The following is an 18409-nucleotide window of genomic DNA, read 5'->3' as shown; positions in this document are numbered from 1 at the left end:
GCAAATCCTTTGAGAAGCCATGCTAGTAGCATAGCACTGTGCCCAATGGATGAAATGCCATTAAATTTGACCTTTGGTGACCACCTAAATAGACTCCTAGCACTAAGATGATTTTAACCCTGACTGGATAATATTTGGATTGATTGCGATAAAATTAAGTTAAAAAAAAATCATACATGACCTCTTTAGGATAAGGTGAATTAATAACTGCTATGATCCAGTCGAGATTTAATATTATTTTGTGTCGTGGTTTTGAGTTATTATTTTTGTATTTTTCATCATTCATGTGTTCATTTTTATTATTTATATTGTCTCCATATACAGATTCTACAAAGAAATGTAGTCCATGTGGAGAACAAAAGCAGGCGGAACGCAATCCGCCATGATGCCATCTCGGCTCCCATTAGCGTCATCTGACGATGATTTAGCTTCTTATTAATCTCTATAAAGAGACATCTGCATGCTAACAGCTAACAATCTGTTCTAGATCTAAAATTGAACTTGAGATAAATTCCCATTGTCACAAAAGCCGTTCAGATTTCCAGACTTCCTCGAATGCATCAGTTCGATCCGACCTCTGTTCAACAAAAGAGCATTTTAAAAGTAGTTTTCTTCTCCTCTTGAGGACAGACCTGACAAAGCTTCAGTTCTACTTTTTACTAATCTGCATCATGATGTTGAAATTTCACAGTAAATCACAAGAGAAACGGTTTCTTTTTCTGTAAACAATGCAGCATGCGGAAAAGGAAAATCATTTATCGCTAACCGCCGGCTACAGGCCTGGCATGTTCACCGTTGTCCCTAGACTCACAGGGGTCTCCATCCCTGAGAGAGAGCTACCCTCCTGCATGCTTTAGGTTTCTCCGTACTCGAACACACCTGATTTCAATGATCTGCTCGTTATCAGCCAACTGAAGCATCTCAGGGGATTGATAACGAGCAAACCATTTGAAAAGGTGTATACCTGGCCACTCCCACCTGTCTCTGTCTCTGCCTGTAGAATCACCTCACCTGCCCATTCCCCTCACTCACCTGTTCCACATTGCCTGATTAGCTCCCAGTACATTCAACCAGTCCTCTTTTACAGCTCTCTTGTCAGATTGTCTGCTTGTATTTTCGGATTTTACCTGGACTTTGCATACTTGTATTTTTATTTATTTTTTTGTTTATTCTGCCTACTGAGTCGTGCGCTTGTTTTTTTGTTTTGTTTTTTGCCTCTGAACTGTGACAACTTTAGTTTACAGCCACCACTGTGCTTCATTTTTAGTGGTATTAGCAAATGTTAGCATGCTAAGATGGTAAACATGGTGGACATTATACTTGAAACATCAATGTTTGGATGAATGGAGTTTGTTTGTATTTAATGAGGCTGCAGGTCACTTAGTCATTTACTGAAAAGGTATTGATTGACAAAACGTAGGTGACAGATAATTTGACACTAAATGTTGTAACCTGTTAAACATCTGTAAGTTATTTGGGCGTTGAACACAGCTCTTCGGGGTGCAGTGAATTTCCCAGAGGAGAAATAAATGTCTGACTACAGTGAGATCAGTGACTGCTGCGTGTCCACAACATGAAGGATGACTGAGATAAACCACCGTCACCTCCACCTGTAGACTGCTGCTATCCATCACCTGACACATCTGATAAATACGGAGCGGAGTAGCTCTTCTCCTCCCTCCCTGTAGTTCACTGCAGCTGAACGTCTTGTATTGAAGCGGTGACATATTGTGAAGCAGAGCCTATTAGAGCAGACATCACTCACCGCAGCAGGAAGCCGCCTTCAACATCCACAACACTACTACTGACTTCAATGCAAAGTGTGTGTGTGTGCGTGCGTGCGTGTGTGCGCGCGCGTCCATCTCTAAAAAGCCGAACACTTTCCACAACAATAACAAGCAGATCTTATCTAATCGGCAGGGAGGTCATTACTGAAAATTTGATTTGAAGTCTTTTCCTTTCAGGCTCCAAACAACAATGAATAAAACATTTGAAGGAGTGTGTGAGGACTCTCAATCTCAACTACACTCTCATGGAGTTTTCATTTTTGCCAAATTTCCAGCTGGTTCTGCTGATTTGCTCTAATATCCAAGTCCATGCTAAACCATAAGCTATTATCTTAACAATAGCCAGAGGCAGAGGCCGCGCTCTAACTACTCCCAACAGTCTTGTTTACGCTGCTTCACAGCGAGCAATTACCTCGCAGAGTTTATCATCCACATCAGCTCGTTTGGCTTCCTTTAACTGATTAAAGTCGTCAGAGTCAATGGCTGGAGAAAATTGGCACTTTGATTTTAATAAAAAACTGTAGGTTTGTTTGCTCTGACAGCTTTTTCTCACAGCTCAAACTGCTGTTTGGCCTCGGGCTGCAGCACGTGGACACTCTGCTCTGTTTGATTGTCTCAATAGCAGAGTCACATAAAAGTCCATATAGAGACATGTTTCCAAGTCCAAGTCTTTCTGTTAATGTGAGCTGACTAAAGAACACATTGACATCAGCCTTCCATTATGTATTACAAATAGATACATGGCTCCAATATTTCTATGTAAGGTTGTCAACATTTTCAATACTTCTCACTACTTTCTGAGACCATGTGTTTTAAAACGATAACATTTTAACATGCAATAGTTCCGAAAGGTACTGAAGCTTAAAAAAACAACACATTTACAATCGGTTTTCAACCAAAAGCTACCGTGCGCAAGAGAGAGAGAGAGCTGTGGTCGAGTGACATAGGCAGGAAGTGGAGAGAGAGTTTTGTGTTAGAAAACAAAACCAGCCAAAGATGACCTAAGACAGCTCTTGTGATCTTTGTGTCGCATGTCCGTCACGTCACTTGACTTCAAATTTCCGAAGGAGATCGCATCAGCTATGGCAGCTGTGGCATCAGCTTGGCCTTTGGTAGCTTGTCACAGCAAAGTGATTAACCAGTTAATCAATGATTGACATCAGAAAAGCCTATTAATATCCAGGCTGTAGACAGGAGCAGAGAAGCCGCCACTGGCACCCAAAGGCACCTTACTTGTAAACTTGCTGTGATGTGTGTAAAAGATACCATTTTAAAGCACTTTTGCCAGGAAATGTGTTGAGGAGATCCTGTAGAATCAGTTATAATAAAGGTTGGAATATAAAAATATGCAGACATTTAGTTTGCTTAAGTGTGGTGTCGACACTGTGCTGTCAGACAAGACTTTAGGGGGGGAATAGAAAGCAGCAGCCACAAGCCTTTGCTTTTTACTTTAGCTTAACTCTATACATGTAATGTATTTGTTTTGATCACATTCTGAACAGACAAAGGATCAACAAGAAACTGTTTAAGACCATGCAACTTCCCCTGGTTTTCTACTGGCCAGCAGATGTCTTGTTAGCTAGCGTGGTACTGTGCTAGCTGGATGAAATTCTACTTCTACAGTCATTCAGTTTAATGATTTAAAGCTAGCAAGCTACGGCTAAATAAGCTAACTTACTCCACAGATCACTTTCAGATCCAGGCTGCGGAGGTCTGGCAGCATTATGTAAAAGTTATGTAAGGTTATTTTTTCCCCAAAGCTAGTGTCATAACCAATTTCAGACTAAAGCTTTGAGACTTCCACATTCACACAGACTACCTTTGTCTCTCAGATGGTGCCACTTCCAACTGTCATTAACCCAAACATCAGTACACTCTGCCACTGCAGTGATGGCAGCAGCGCTTGAGCCAATTTATCACAGAAATCAGCTGCTGGATTCAACTATAAAAAGGTCAAAGGTAAAGTGGAGTCACGGCAAAGGACACACACATAGTAAACTATATGTTGCATCATATAGTCCTCTGCACCCGTCAGTAACAATGTCTTGTTTCGACCAGTAGTGTGCATCTCCAGCTAAGTAGTACTGTTAACCATTATCTGTTTTTTTTCCTAGTTTAAGTGATTTTTGGTCAAAACTGTGACATATAGGACACACAAACAGAGGTGCTCTGTGTGTCATTATGTGAACTACAGCTATAATCATTCTGTATGTTTCTGCAACAGTGCAGAGACATACTGTCTGACTCTGTGTGCGAGGAAATTACATGCTACAGACGGCCCGCTGCCCTCCAGTCTCACCAGTGTTGGTTAGTTTGTTCCCCAGTAAGCTCCATCCTGGCGGCAGAGCGAGGTGGTGGAGGGCCAGCGCCAGGCTCTCGTCCAGGCGTTCACACTCCTGCAGGGGAATCTGACACTCATCCAGCAGCAGCGCACCATCCAGGCCGTCATCCCGGCCCGCCGTGCTCACCTGTGCAGGGAGCGATTACAAAGATGAGTCAAGTTTTAAAGAGGAGGAGGCGAGGCTTAGTCTGCTGGAAGCACTCGCTTTAAGACGCTCAGCATAAGAGCATTAAGTAAATGCCTAAAACGTAAGATGTAAATGATGTAAGACGCATTCAAATGCAATGGTGAGCTCAATTTGGGGCTGCGGTGACAAAAGCAAATAATATTCAGATTTAACAAGTGAAAAAAGATTCCATTAGAAGCTTTAAGTTTGAGTCCTCAGGACAGTTACAGTATCTTCCTCTTGGCAAAGCAAATTGTATTTGAACTTCTACTGGATGATAAATCGTGCTGAAAAGAATTCATTAATTAAAAACCAAGGACTGCAGAGCCGTCAAGCCTCGTCAGGGAGGAAACAATAGAATGTCAGCCTTTTGTCTTACTGTCACTTGGCCCATATTGCTCCATCACTTGTAACCATGGTAACCACTTTCATCCTGATCTGTGACAAGCCTCAGTCCTTGTGTTTATTTCACCGCTTGCTCAGAAATGGAAATAACCCGTGTTGCTGCTCACCAGGAACTGTGCCATGTCAAAAGCCAAATCCTGGACGAAGCTGAATCGATGCTCCGCCAACGGAGACACGCCACCCAGACAGGGATCCGGGTCCTCAGGGACACCTCGGCTGGATGAGCACAAGGTGACGGACACCACCTCGCAACAGTCATGAGCTACGAGACGATACAAGGAGGGACAAAGAAAGAAGAAGGGGTGAGAATAGAGAGGAAAGGAGAAAGAGGAGGGGGTGTTATTATCCCAGTTTACCATTAATGCATCACAAAACATTAATCATGTAAAATATAATGTATCATATTGCCAGATTCTTGTTAATACACAGCCAAAAGTGTGTTTAGACTTAGTAAAGCAGACAGTGTCCCCCTCTTAAAGTAGCAATAAAAAAATATATAGTTGAAGTCAGGTTAATAAGAGAAGTGTGACAATTAATTTGAAACAGTGGTGAGGAGAAAATAACAGACATTAGGAAGCAAAAGGGCTGAGAAGCAGAGTAGATCCTGAACAGAGTGGATGCTAGCTAGTTACATGGCTAAAGAGAAATCTCATTCCCAAATAAATGAGGAAAAAAGTTTTCATGGTCCTGGTATTATGCTCACTGGCTCAGTGTCACACTGTCATTGTTCACAGACACACTTAAAAAATATCCTTACTGTTAATAGAAACACCTGTGGGTCGTTATGTCTGCTTTGATAGAAACTCTATAGCTCATTAATGCAATTTGTGGCCAACTGAGGTTAAGATGTCAATCTTATTAAACGGCTGTGTTGAATACTCGATTCTGATTGGTCAATTAATGTCAGCTATTTCTGTCTAACAGACTGCTGCTATGAAGAACAGACCGCTGCTCGGGAAGCAGGTCAACAAAAATGTTAACAGGATTCACTCAACCAGGTGCTGCAGAGATTCATTTTGACCTGAAAATGTCGGGTATTGGATTGAATTGGATGAAATGTATTTCGAACATGTAAAAAAGAAGGTCATACAGAAAACAATAATTACACAAACAGAAAGCATGACGCAGTATCAGTCTCTCAAACACCTGATGACTCTGCATACACGTCCGAAAAGGAGTGAGAAGAAGTACAAACTTATTTAATCCCACCCCTCTCCATAATTTTTTCAATTACTTTCGAGCTTCCTTATATATAAACCTCAATAATTATTTACTTAAACTTACCTATATATAGTTTTAATACAAATGTATTACGAATAGATATAATGTGAGTAATAACATCTAAGACGACTGATTTTCAGGAGGCTCCAGAGCTCACAGCTGCAAGGCAGTGGTTCCAACCGTGGAGTCTAAGGGACTATTTCTTTAGTGGAAGAAATAAAATCATTTTTAAATTAATACAATAATGTCCATATCAATGTGCTAAGAAGTCGTGTAAAAAGGGGATCATTTAAAGTTAGCTTTAGCTGAAATGTAACATAATTCGTTTCATAAGGTTAATTTATTTGAGTTGTATGATCATGTAACCGTATGTTGTGTTTCTTGTCTCAAAGGGTGGAGACCAATTTGCTGAAATTAACAGTCCTCCTTTCTGTAAAACTTTAACACTTTGCATCAATCACCTCAACAAGAAACACAAGATAGGATGAGCAATGTTTCTGAGAGTTTGTTGCTAAAGTCATGAATGAACACAGAGTGTGAAATTGTCCAAGAACTAATCTTTAAGAGCATAAAAGTTCCCATTTCAGCCGGAATCCTGCAGGCGTAATGAGATAACCACGCCGTTAAAACACAAACAGGATGATACCAACAATATTCAAGTCATTAAGATATCACAAAACTCTACAAAAAGAGCCCCTAATAAAAAATAATCAGCTACAGTACAGTGCAGACTTGCACCACTGGCTTAAATCATATCTAATTAACACTAATAAATATTTATTCTTCTTAATGAAACATGTGTTTTAAATATTCTTACTAATCCCTTTTTCAGCAGTCGCAAATCAACCTCGACCTGCCAACAAATTAACAAGGCATTATTTAATCAGTTAACTGAATACTTATGCAAATGTATTTTCAGATGTCACAACATAAAGAATGATTAAAGGGGACTGAAGTCCACATGCATAGCCAATGTCAAAACACAACTAACGGGGAATAAAGGCTCTGCACGGCTGCCTCCAAAATGCGTGTGGTGCCGACATCCCTGCTACTAATTTACAGGGCATTACACGGCCTTCTGCATCAATTTACTTCCTCCTCAAATGCCAAGTCATACTCTGTGGATGCAAGACTCCTTGTCACTTGAATCTCTAAAGAGAAAATCAAATAGATCTGACCTTTCTTCCTAAAAGATTCAAATTCTTCAGCACACCTTTGCCTGTGTCAGCTTTGTTTGTCACTACAAACATGCTCAGCTGGGAGCTCCACTTTAATACTTAGGTTCAAAAGCCTTGCTCAAGGGCATCTTAGTCCAAGAGGAATACAGATTCAGCGTACTGTACATGCAGCCTTTTTCCCAGGCCACTTGGGAATTGTATACCACGACCTTGCTTTGGGTCACAGGGCTGCTTGTTCAGAGCTCTGTGTGTACTGACGGAGGGAGCAGTGAAGCAGAGCTAATCTGTTAGCAGAGTAACACCTTCTCCGACCCCCCCCCCCCCAGACTGCTGTAATTCAGCCGAGCTCTTCACAAGATATAACTGTTTAATATGCCACAATAGGGCTGTGACAGTACTGAATGTTTCTAACCGCGGTGAAGCACTAATGCCCCCTTGTGTTTGGCAGTTAACCGCCGCCCCAGCTGAAGTATGTTTTGTATATTTTACTACTGCGCGTCCCCCAGACGGTAGAACATCATCGACATGAGTGAACACAGCATGAGCGGTGGAAACATGGGTTTATTAACCGCGACTAAGTTTGTTTCCTTATTTGTTGAAATGAGATACGTGGTGACTGTTTAGTTATTGCTGTAGCGGCTAAACTAGCATGTCGCGAGTCTGCACACGGGCGCGTCTGCGCTTAAAACAGCGGTGCTCTGACAGCAAGGTTTCTTTTACTGATTACTGTGATTTTAAAACGACTTTGTTGTTCACAATGTATCGTTCTGTATGGAAAGATGAGGTGCATCCCTGTGGCGTATGGATAGTGAGTTTACTGTGTCCCTTTAATTTTTTTTTAGCATACCTAGCAACATCACTGGGTCTATACTTAAAGACCCTCATTCCCTCCTGTCTCGATCGTTGCTTGTGTTGTATTAACTCTCAGATGTACGTCGCTGTGGACAAAAGCGTCCGCTAAATGAAATTGTAACATTGTAAATTGCAACATTGTAAATATAAAAAGCGGTGATGACGGTCACTTGGTCTGCCTCGCAGTTGGCGCCACATAACCGCAATATTGTGGTCATGCGGTCGCAGCACATGCAGTCATGCGGTTGTATTCTGTCTTGGCCTACATTTAGCTACTTTAAATGTTTACTGCAGGTTTAGTTCTGTCTTTCTTGCCACTTGTACAGTGACCCTTGACCTTTGATTTGCCTGTTGCTGCTCATTCCCCTCACAGGAAGCGGACTTTAGCACAGACAAAATACATTCAATATTGCAAGCAGAATAAGTGGGATGTGCTCCAGTAGCAGTGACGAATGTGCCAGGCTCTAGCTAAAGTAAAGACGAGGCGATTTCTCTCTTCAAATCACAACATTAGTTTTAAAACGAGGACAATGGTGTTGGATGATTCATCGTTTATTCTGAAGCTATAATAGCTCCTGGCTGACCTGTGCTCCCTGAGTGACATGAAGGCAGAATAACACACCCAATCCCCTCTTGGATGAATGAAATCGTCTCACATTTTGGTGTGTTTCAGCATCCTGTATTGTTTATTAAAATAGCAATAAAGGATTAACAAATACAGGCGTGTGTCTCGATGCAACTTTCACTTAAGTTTGTGTTTATTTGCACACACACTTTAAGGGTATCTGCAACAAGCACAGTGCTTTCAGTGAAGACAGACAAACAGCAGAACTATAAATAGATTGAACACGTGTTGTTTGCAGTAGGTGGAGCTGCTTCTCACGGGTCCATTAGAGGTAACAGGGAAGCTGTAAAGCAAGCTGTGGGCGGGGTGGCTTACCGGGACAAAGTGCCTGCAAGGTGTCATGACTGCTCCTTAGGGTGCTGGTCAGGTGCCTCTGTGTGCTGCCAGCAAACAGGAGGAAGTAGTCCACGCCCTCCTCATCCGCGGCCAGCTCTTCATCAGCGAGCTGGACCGTGATAACGCATCGCCCCTGCAAAGAGAGGGAGGGAAACAAAAGGATAAAGATAAGAGAATCAATAAAGATAGATTGATAAAAGCAACAAGCAATATTTAGATGGACAGAGATTGATCTGAGTGAGTCTGCATTCATTTTAACATACAGGGAGGGAGCACGATTTCCTCTCTGGCATATTAATAAAGCCTGAATCATGTTGGGCAATGAACCACAAGTACCACAAGTAAGGAAGCCAAGTCCACAACTAAAGCAAAAAGTACACGTTGTCTGCCACAGACAAAATCTAAAGTAATCAGGAGGTTAGAATACAATCTCAGTTCTTCACTTAAGATGCATTCAAAGCATAACGATGCCAAATGTGAACTACAATCCTCCACTACTGTGTCTAGTTACAGATAAGATATCTGGATACCAAATCTTCACAGGGCCACTGTGTGAAAATCTGCGCGGAGGCTCCCTGTCCTCTCATCACCACGTTTGTTTAAAACAACTACACTATGTTAATGTGGTGGTGATTTATTGATGTAAAATGACATGCATCACATCTTTTACCAACAAACAGAGAGGCAGCAGGAAACATGGAGGAGCAGCTCGACTTTCTGAAGACTCAATATTTATTTAAAGTCTTTCCAAAGTGCAACAAAAGGATTAGACAGTGTTTGTCTGTTCTTCTGTGAGCTACAACTGAGAGCATGTCCTCGTTTCCACTGCACGGCGAGGCACTGCTTGACCTGATTCACTTTGAACTACTCTTCTTTGGTTTTCAAAAACCATAAAAGTTGTGGAGAATACCTGATAATGTTAACTTTCATTGCTGTATTTATTAGCATTTTGGCTGTATGATTGACTGAAAAGTGCTATATAAATAATGTTAAGATGAGTTGAGCACTTTTTTTGGCATCACCTTAGTCGAGGTTTCAAGCCAGCTTAGCCGATACTAAAAGTTTAAGTTAAAACATTGCAGAGCACTGATAGGCCAGAGAGAATCGTCACTACCATCCTCCTGAACAAACATCTTATCTTGTGCCAAATAAGTAAAAAAGGGCAGCTCGCAAATCCATGCTGCGATCAGATGAACAAGTGAGGGCTTTCCTGTTTGGTTGCAGATTAAAGGATCCAGCAAGAGCCGCCTTGAAGATGATGTGTGGCAGTTTCACGCAGCATGGCTGTGATGATCAGCCAAGAGTCCCACCTACACTGAGAGGGAACTCTCTGCATTTGAAAACAATGTCAAAAAAAGTACATGGTACCAAAAGCAATTAGCATCTAGAGTAGTCCAGCATGACGAATTCAACTCCTTAGCTTATTTCCTAAACTAAAGAGCAACTCATGAAAGGTCTACATTATTTTATAACATATTAGGACACAAAACAAAAGCCCAGTTCGGGACTAGAACAAGCCGTGTGACGGATTTCTCCAAACTGTGGAGGCCAGTCTGAAAGCTATCAGAGTTGTGCAACACTATCAGCTGTGACCTGCTTTTGTTGGATTCGGGGAAGTTTACACTCCGCGCGCCAACATTACCCAGAATAGAATGATGTTTGCTAAAACCGATTGTCTTAGTCTGCATGAGGAGTCTTGTCTTTTGTTTTGTTAAAAGGTGAAAAATACTGTCTGATAATGTGGACTGATGACCCCTCGTATTTCTTTACTTCCATGTCTATTAGCCAAATGAAAGGTCAGCTGATGATAATGATGCTGTTCTTGTCCAGGTAATGCAACTTGTAGCACATGCCATGTATGCTAATGCTTATTTAAAATCCCTTGTACAGAATTGTCATGTTAAAACCAGTCAGTTGAACACTTTAAAAAGTCAGCACCAGGTGTCATTTCAGCGAGCTAAATCCATGGCCACCGACGACAAATAAGAAGCTGCTTTTGTCGGCCTCTGCCTCGAATCAATAACTGCCTGTTTCAAACTTCATTGAGAAGAGACACAAATGTGCCATTATTATTTTGATGAAGTGCATATTGCAGAGCAAAAACAGAATCAGAAACAGATCTACTGGGGCGCTGGTTGAGCGCCCCATATACAGAGGCTACAGTCCTCGACGCACTGATAGCAAGCTCGACTCTCTTCAGCTGTCCTAAACATTAAAGGCAAAAGCCAAAAAAATTATCTCTAAAAAAGAAACTGATTTACTGCTAAGTAGGTTACTAGGATTACGCAATATATATATATATATATATAGTAAGATATATAGCAGGATTATGTGCTATTGGGGTGATAGTTGAGCTCAGTTTGCAGAGCAGGCACGCCATGTACAGAAGCAAAGTGCTCGTCACATCGACCATGGGTTCAACTACGACTCGCAGCCGGAGGGTGGCCGCTTTGCGTCCCGGTGCGGACCAACCATGGAATCGGGGCTAATAGCTGGAGAGGTGCCAGTTCCTTTCCTGGGCACTGTGGAGGTGCCCTTGAGCAAGGCACCAAATCCCCCACTGCTCGGGGCGCCTGTCCATGTGCAGCCCCCTCACTCTGACATCTCTCCATTAGTGCATGTCCATAGGGTCCTGTTTGTGCATGTGTGTATTTCTGGCCTGTGTGTGTGTGTGAAGCATGTTTGTAAAAACAGAGTGAAAAAATTAAATTTCCCTTCAGGGATAAATAAAGTATGTCGTCTTCTTCTTCTTCCTCTCCTTTGATGCATGTCATCCCCTCTTTCTCTACCTCATATTTCCTGTCACTCTGCACTTTCCTATCAAATAAAGGCACAAAGGCCGAAAGAAATTCTTTAAAAAAACAATGAAGTAGATCTTTTCTCAGCTATATTGTAGTTGCTATTAGTATTGGTAAAAAATGTGTTCTAGCTCTGCACAGTTTATTGTACAGTCTGCTCCCTTTCAAAGAGACAGCTGTCTTTGTTGTGGCCGGAGCGTTGGGGGGAATGATGTGGTATCATCTGAGGACAGACTGAGGAGGAGGAGAGGCAACAAAAATAGGGATATTGTTCAAAATTAGCTGTTTTCCACCGGGGGACTGCAGCTCGACACCGAGGAGGGATAATGGGACATTTCAGCCCACTTAATCTGACCACAGTTACAATCTTCTCAGCAGCCTGGTTCAACATGAACAGCCTGACAGGGCGTCCGGTGAAGGCTGGCGTCAAGGTGAGCTTAACAGTCAGGGTTAAAGGTGCTTCCTCCCCCTCTTATAAAGTGGTAGCCTCGGGGCCTTGTTCCATACAGGAGGGATCAGCGGGTTGACAGCAGCGAGGCTAACCAGCAGCCTTGGCAAGTCCCTGTTTGGCAAGCGGCCGCTGCTGCTGCTGCTGAGCAATGTGAGGGGGAGAAATGTGTTCAAAGGCGGCCACATAGCCCAGAGGCCACAGGAAGAGAAACAGCCTGCAGTAACCTTCTAAGAGCCGGGACCAAATACACCAACTTGCAGCATGAAGGATGCTGGCTTTGCTATGCAGGGAGAGTCTCCGCTTTAACAAGCCGAGCAGAGGCTGGGGCGTAAATGAGTTGTAGATGGGTGGAAGCCAGCAGGCATGACATTCCCTCCATTAAAAACTCATCTTTTATCCCGAGCCCAGATTGGAAATTAGGGTTTGGTGATACTGGCCTGATTGGTACCTCAGTGGATTTGTGAGTTTGCACTCCATGTGAAAATGAAAATGTATTAGTGTGAAATAAGTTCCACATCCTCTCTATGAACAAAAGAAAACCAGAGGGAGAATTGGTTTTCTCTCTACTGCTGAGGGCGGTTGGCAAATCACCTCGGAACCATCATCGCGCAGCTGCATTTAGCTTATTAGCTGCTCAAATAAATGTGGACAGCACAAAAGCAGTGGCTTATTCTGTCAAAATGAATATCTGTTCATCATAAATAACATCACAAGCGAGGGATTATTAAGAAGGCCTTACGGATCAAATGAACTCCTAAAATGACGTCTACATAACACATTTTCCCTCTCCTACAGTTACCATTTACCTTCTTAACTAAGACTGCTTTTGTGAGCTATGAATCGTATCTATGTGAATAGAAAGAGTGTAACAAGTAAGTACAATAGAATATCAACTGAATGAGACCATTGTCTGCCTTTTTGGAGGCTAATGTGTTGGTAGGGGGTGGAGGTGGAGAAGCAGCGATGAGAAACATCTGTCGAGGATGGCAGCTGCACAAAGAGCGCACACACAAACTGAAACAAACAGACAACAAGTCTAAGGAGGGAAATTAAAACACAACATTTAGAAGTGTGTCCGGCTTAATTTAGTCACACAAACCAGGCAGTTTTAAAGCTGTGTCAGGAGCCCGAATGGATGTGTTTCAGCCCCGGCGTAGACTGTGCTCTCTGTTGGTAATAAGTACTTAACAGAGTGACCTGCTGGGGTATTGACCTGCTAATCATGGAGCTTCAGCAGGGAACGGGCAGCATCAAAAGAACAGCTGGAGGCCACGAACCCAGCCCCCTTCCTTTTAAATATGCATGCAGGAGTGTAGCCTTTTCCACACGTCCTGCAACAGCGCCGAGTTCAACTATCAAGGTGAGGAAGAGGTGGGGTTTAGACATTCTCACTGAAGCTGCTTTTAAAGATGAATTTCTAACTCACTTTGCAGTTTAAATTCATGTGTATGCCCTCTGGCTGGATTTTTATCGGCAGCACAATGTTGAAATTTAGCACCCAAACTAATTGTAAAGATATCCCATGGCGCCGCTGAGACTTCTCCTCATCTTTAATTACTCTAAAGGCAATAGGCCGCCTTCTTCTACCTTGTATTTTAGTCCTGTTAAAAGGAAACTGCTGTAATAACTATAAAAGACAGACAACTTAAATTTGATGTTCTGTAAAGAGGTAGCGTAATAAAAAAAAGCCAAAGGTTTATGGCTCCACTTGCCTGACAGTGTGATTCATACCTGCTGGCATTTACACATACTGTTAGATTTTTACTAGCAAACTCAAAGTCAGATGCTTTTCCTGGAAGCAGAATAAATGCAACCTTTTTATGTTGTTTACCCAGAAATGTTCCACCGGACAATTTAGAAGACAATTTATGGCAATCTTACGAACACGCTGGAAAGTTTCAGGAGACAGATGCACGTTTAATCCACTCCGCTTCACACATGGCACTGACATTTAGAAACACACATCCTCCAACCCACAAAGGCTCCTGACATCTTGAGCCTTCATCCTCGCAGAAGAGCAGTGGCAGAGCATCACATAGCTGAGAGGTCACAGTTTCCTTCAGCGCGGCTGCTCACAGTCATGTGTCCCGTGTTACACGCTGAGCCCCTACCTGCTCATTTAATTGTGTAAGGCACTCTGGGAAACATTGTCTGCTAAATGCCAAGAATGTAAATGGCATGTTTACTCACAGGCACGACAGCAGAGCTCCTCTGTTATTGAAGGAACACTTCTTTTAAAGAGCTTCCCCAAGTCAACCTAAATGTGCCAGACAAACCACGTTTCCTTTTCTACTTCCTCTCAGAGACACTGCCCATCACTTCCTTATTTACATTCATTCTTTAGCCAAAGTTTTACTGCAATAACAGCAAGGCCTTGACCCTTAACCTCCTCATTGTTTCCATAGTCGCTGATGTAGAAATTATGACTGACAAACTGTCAAACTGTCAACTGCAGAATCCCCTAAATGTGCATTTTTAAGCGTTATCCTACAATTAGGAGCAGACTACTTAACCCCTGTGAGCTGTCTCACTGAGAACGGCAGCTTGAAGTGTCTAAAATCTGAAGTCTAATGAGGCCTGACGGCCCGCCTGGTTCCTCTGAAGAGTCGGACTGTAAATCACAGATAAGGTTGTCTGGGTGGTTAATGTGTGAGCCACTCTAGCCTCACACACACACACACAGTCTGACTTATCTCTTTTCCTGGGTGCCTTCCTCACCTGCCAGTGATAGAGCGACCACTAAGACACTCTCTTAGAAATGTCTGTCACTCACACACACACACACACAACACCGTGCTAAATACTCTCACCGGCCACTTCATTAGGTACACCTGAAAAATCTATGTAATCCAATACACCAGCTGAGCCATAAGATTTGCTTTAATGTTGCCTGTAATGTCCAGGCTTTTTTCTAAGCTGTCATAGATTCAATGATACTTCAGCGTCAAGGTCATAACTGGTGGTGGGGCTGCGCTGATCTGTATTATATTCAGAGGTGTTTCTAATACTCCGTCCCCCTCATGTATGTAAATAGGGAGGACAAAAAATTAGAGGCACCACAACACCACCTTTAACTGTGGCCTCAGTAATAAACATCATTGAATTTACACACTTCTGACTCTCAGCAAAACAAATGTCAAGAAAAACTAAACTTCATAAAAGCAGAATCCATGGCAGTCTGTCGAATTGAACTGCATTAGATTGTACAGGTGTACCTAATGAAGTGGCCGGTGAGTGTATGTTCATTTTAGGATTATTTTAAAACTTGCTGGAACTGTATTTAATACCAAACATTTTAAATCTCCCAAATCATGTTTACAAAATCTGATACAGTTATTATAAAATGAGAAATGTCTTGTTTGCTTGATAAAAGTGTTTTGCTCTATCCACCTGAAGGCATGAAGGCCTTATTCACTACTGAGGGTAAGAAGGAGCATGAGATTGACCCTAGTTAGGAGCACTGGGCGCAGAGAGCTGCACTATAAGATATCCTGTGATGACAACCAGCAACATGAGCCACAAAGCAAAGCTCTCAGTGTATAGCTTGACCCTCACCTGAAGAAACAAGCTCTGGATAGTGAAAAAGAAAAAGACGTGAGATTTAGAGCTGCTGAGATAACCTCTGCAGGGTGGTTGCCACACTCTGCGTGACACGGCGGGTAGTTCAGTCATCTGAGAGGAGCTCAGCTACAAGCTGCACCTCCTCCACCTGAACCCCCTCATCTGGCTCCACAGGTGAGCGGGCCACCCAGGTGTTTCCCTCAGGAGGAATCCCCAGCACGATCGACTGAGAGGACACGATGAATAGACTGAGGGGATGCTGGGAAAGCTTGGTGATCATGAGGAGATCCCCGACAGTTAGGAAAACAGATATCTCATATGAAACATAACACTCTCAGCATCCCAGATCCAGGTAAGTGGTTAGACATGGATGGAATGAACCCCTCTTAACTGCATAAAGCTTTAGTTACTACATGGTGAAAACCTTTTTCTTCAGTGTTAGACATATAGACCAACAGACCCTGTTATAGACACAGACAACTTTGCGGTACAAAATGTTCCTTTTTGCACCCACAGTTTGATTTATACGAACATTCAGCAGTCAAGAGGTTGCTTCCTTTTTGCTGTTTTGATCTTTGCTGTATTTACCTGCTTACTTATTGATTTGAATGAAAGGCACATGTCCAGGTGAACTTGGCCTCAATTTGGCCTGTTCAGAAAAATGTATTTACGGTCCTGAAGTGAATTTATACCTCATGATGTTTTTTTAGTGTGATGGGGAAAATGACATGAATGGATGGGATGTAACTAACAACATTAACTCATGTTCTGTCCCTGAGTACACTTTTAAGGCACTTTACTTTACAAAGCAATTCCATCTTGTGCTTTTTGTAATTGTACTCTACTAACTACAGGCAAATATTATACTTTTTATTACACTACTTTCATTTTGACATTTTTACTTTCTGGACACTTTGCAGAGTCAGATTATTGATACATGTATACAATCAACGTATAAACTATAATGTATGAGCCTATTACACGGCTGTGTTAAATACTTGATTGTGATTGGTTAATTACGGCCTTCCGAAGTCTGTTACTTCTCGATAACAGACCGTTGCTATGAACAACAGACCGTTGCTATGAACACCAGACCTTTGCGAGGGATGCGGCTCTAATCACACAATCCGGAGGACTAACTGTAATCATATCAATCCAACGGAAGAAGTCCGGTAAATTTGACGTCGGTCTGTTTACAAAAGGAAAAAAAGAAGCGAGAAGAAAACAGCGGAGAGAAAGCAATAAAGGTTAAAAGACGCAAAAACATTAAAACGAACACAGTACAGGTTACGGCATTTCTTCACTGTGCTTAAAGCTGCTCTGAGGAACTTTCATTTTGTAACAGTTCTGGCTTCCCCTGTGGACAAAGTCGTGCGTCTTATCTCCTTGCTGATCCTGTCCTGTGCATGCATGTGGAGTATTCTCTCAAGAAGAAAATACGCTCCTGTTTCTTTTTTACTTTCATCGTACATCTCTCCTCGAAACTTTGCAGAGTAAAATGTAAACAAGACTCTTTCGGTCTGCACGTTTTAAAATGTTTAATCTGATTTCTGACCTGATGACAGCGTTTACAGGCATTCAATAGACTTATCTTCTGATGGTCTGGCTTGCTTTTGTGGGTCATATTGAGGCAAAAGTATTACATTTAGTCAGTTTTATAGCTGGTTAAAAACTCCTCACAGTGCGGCTATTTTTATTTCATCCCCAGTCCAACAAGTGGTTCTTTCTCCATCTCACTGATTACATGTAAAGCATGATCACTTCTGCACAAGGAGGACACTAAGCAGAGAACCAGTCGTTATACATATTTCGCAGTCAGCAAACATTAATGCCATGTTCATTTGCATGCTGTCTGACACTGTGTTCTGCACTAATCTGCTCTTGCACACCCACACAGTTGTTTCAGTTATTACAGTTAATTAGACCGGTTCTCAGGTTGAGGACAGGCGGAGCTGCTCCAGGAAATACATGAGGTCACCTGACTCAATATACAGCATTAATGAGGAAGATACAGGTGTAAGTTGTCCCGCCCTAACAGGTGCAACAAACATACCTTCAGGCAGAGTGCAAACACACCTCCTCAGACCTGAGGAGGTGTAATTAGGCAAAGTGAAAACACCTGTGTGGGCGGACAAACGATGTGTAGGGATGACAGATTGTGTACTCAAGAGCTTCTATGTAGTTATAGTGTGAATGGTGATACTTACATATAAAGGAGCTTGCTGAGGGTTGAGTTTCATGACCCTGGACTCTGTAAGAGAACAACAAGTGAGAGGTTAAAGCTTTGTGATATGCTGAATGACTTTTTATGTAATGTTCATATAATGACATGTATCATGATCGTGTATTAAAGCACTATTAATTATATTTCTGAGCCACTCGGGGTGGTGCAACAAACTGTCAACACTAACATACTGTATAAGATTCTAACAAAGTTAATATGGATGATGTGTTATCTGTATTTTGAGCAGCAGACATGGAGCAACATTAGCATTCATATGAAGTCGCTGGTCCCTGAGCAAATGTAAGTCCAATGCCTTCCTTCAGCTCCTGAGGGAAATATTTGTCTCTTTCACAGCTAAACGCTCCGACATGTACGCCAGGCCTGTGGTGATGGATAGGTAGCATACAGTGGGCAGGACAGATATTACACCTTTTTCACAGGAGCAGTCATTTTTTCAGACAAAC

General features: G+C 42.3%; 1 protein-coding gene across 1 annotated transcript in view; it reads right to left on the bottom strand.

The window, feature by feature from the left end:
- The window catches only part of LOC138583665 (A-kinase anchor protein 13), a 102344-nt gene extending 84379 nt beyond the window's left edge, over nt 1–17965 (bottom strand). Inside the window, exons 1-4 of the mRNA XM_069655645.1 lie at nt 17929–17965; nt 8891–9044; nt 4807–4961; nt 4087–4255 (exon numbers count right to left, since the gene is read on the bottom strand). Of these exons, the coding sequence (XP_069511746.1) occupies nt 4087–4255; nt 4807–4961; nt 8891–9044; nt 17929–17961 (511 nt within the window). The 5' untranslated portion in view covers nt 17962–17965. The remainder of the gene's footprint in view (nt 1–4086; nt 4256–4806; nt 4962–8890; nt 9045–17928) is intronic.
- Nucleotides 17966–18409: the final 444 nt, after the last annotated feature.

This window comes from Semicossyphus pulcher, unplaced genomic scaffold (assembly GCF_022749685.1).
Source record: "Semicossyphus pulcher isolate SPU_LCO1_2020_fin unplaced genomic scaffold, fSemPul1.0.p SCAF_1, whole genome shotgun sequence".
Classification (NCBI taxonomy): domain Eukaryota; kingdom Metazoa; phylum Chordata; class Actinopteri; order Labriformes; family Labridae; genus Semicossyphus; species Semicossyphus pulcher.
The sequence above is the reverse complement of the archived record's forward strand: the minus strand, read 5'-3'. Positions and strand labels throughout refer to the sequence as shown.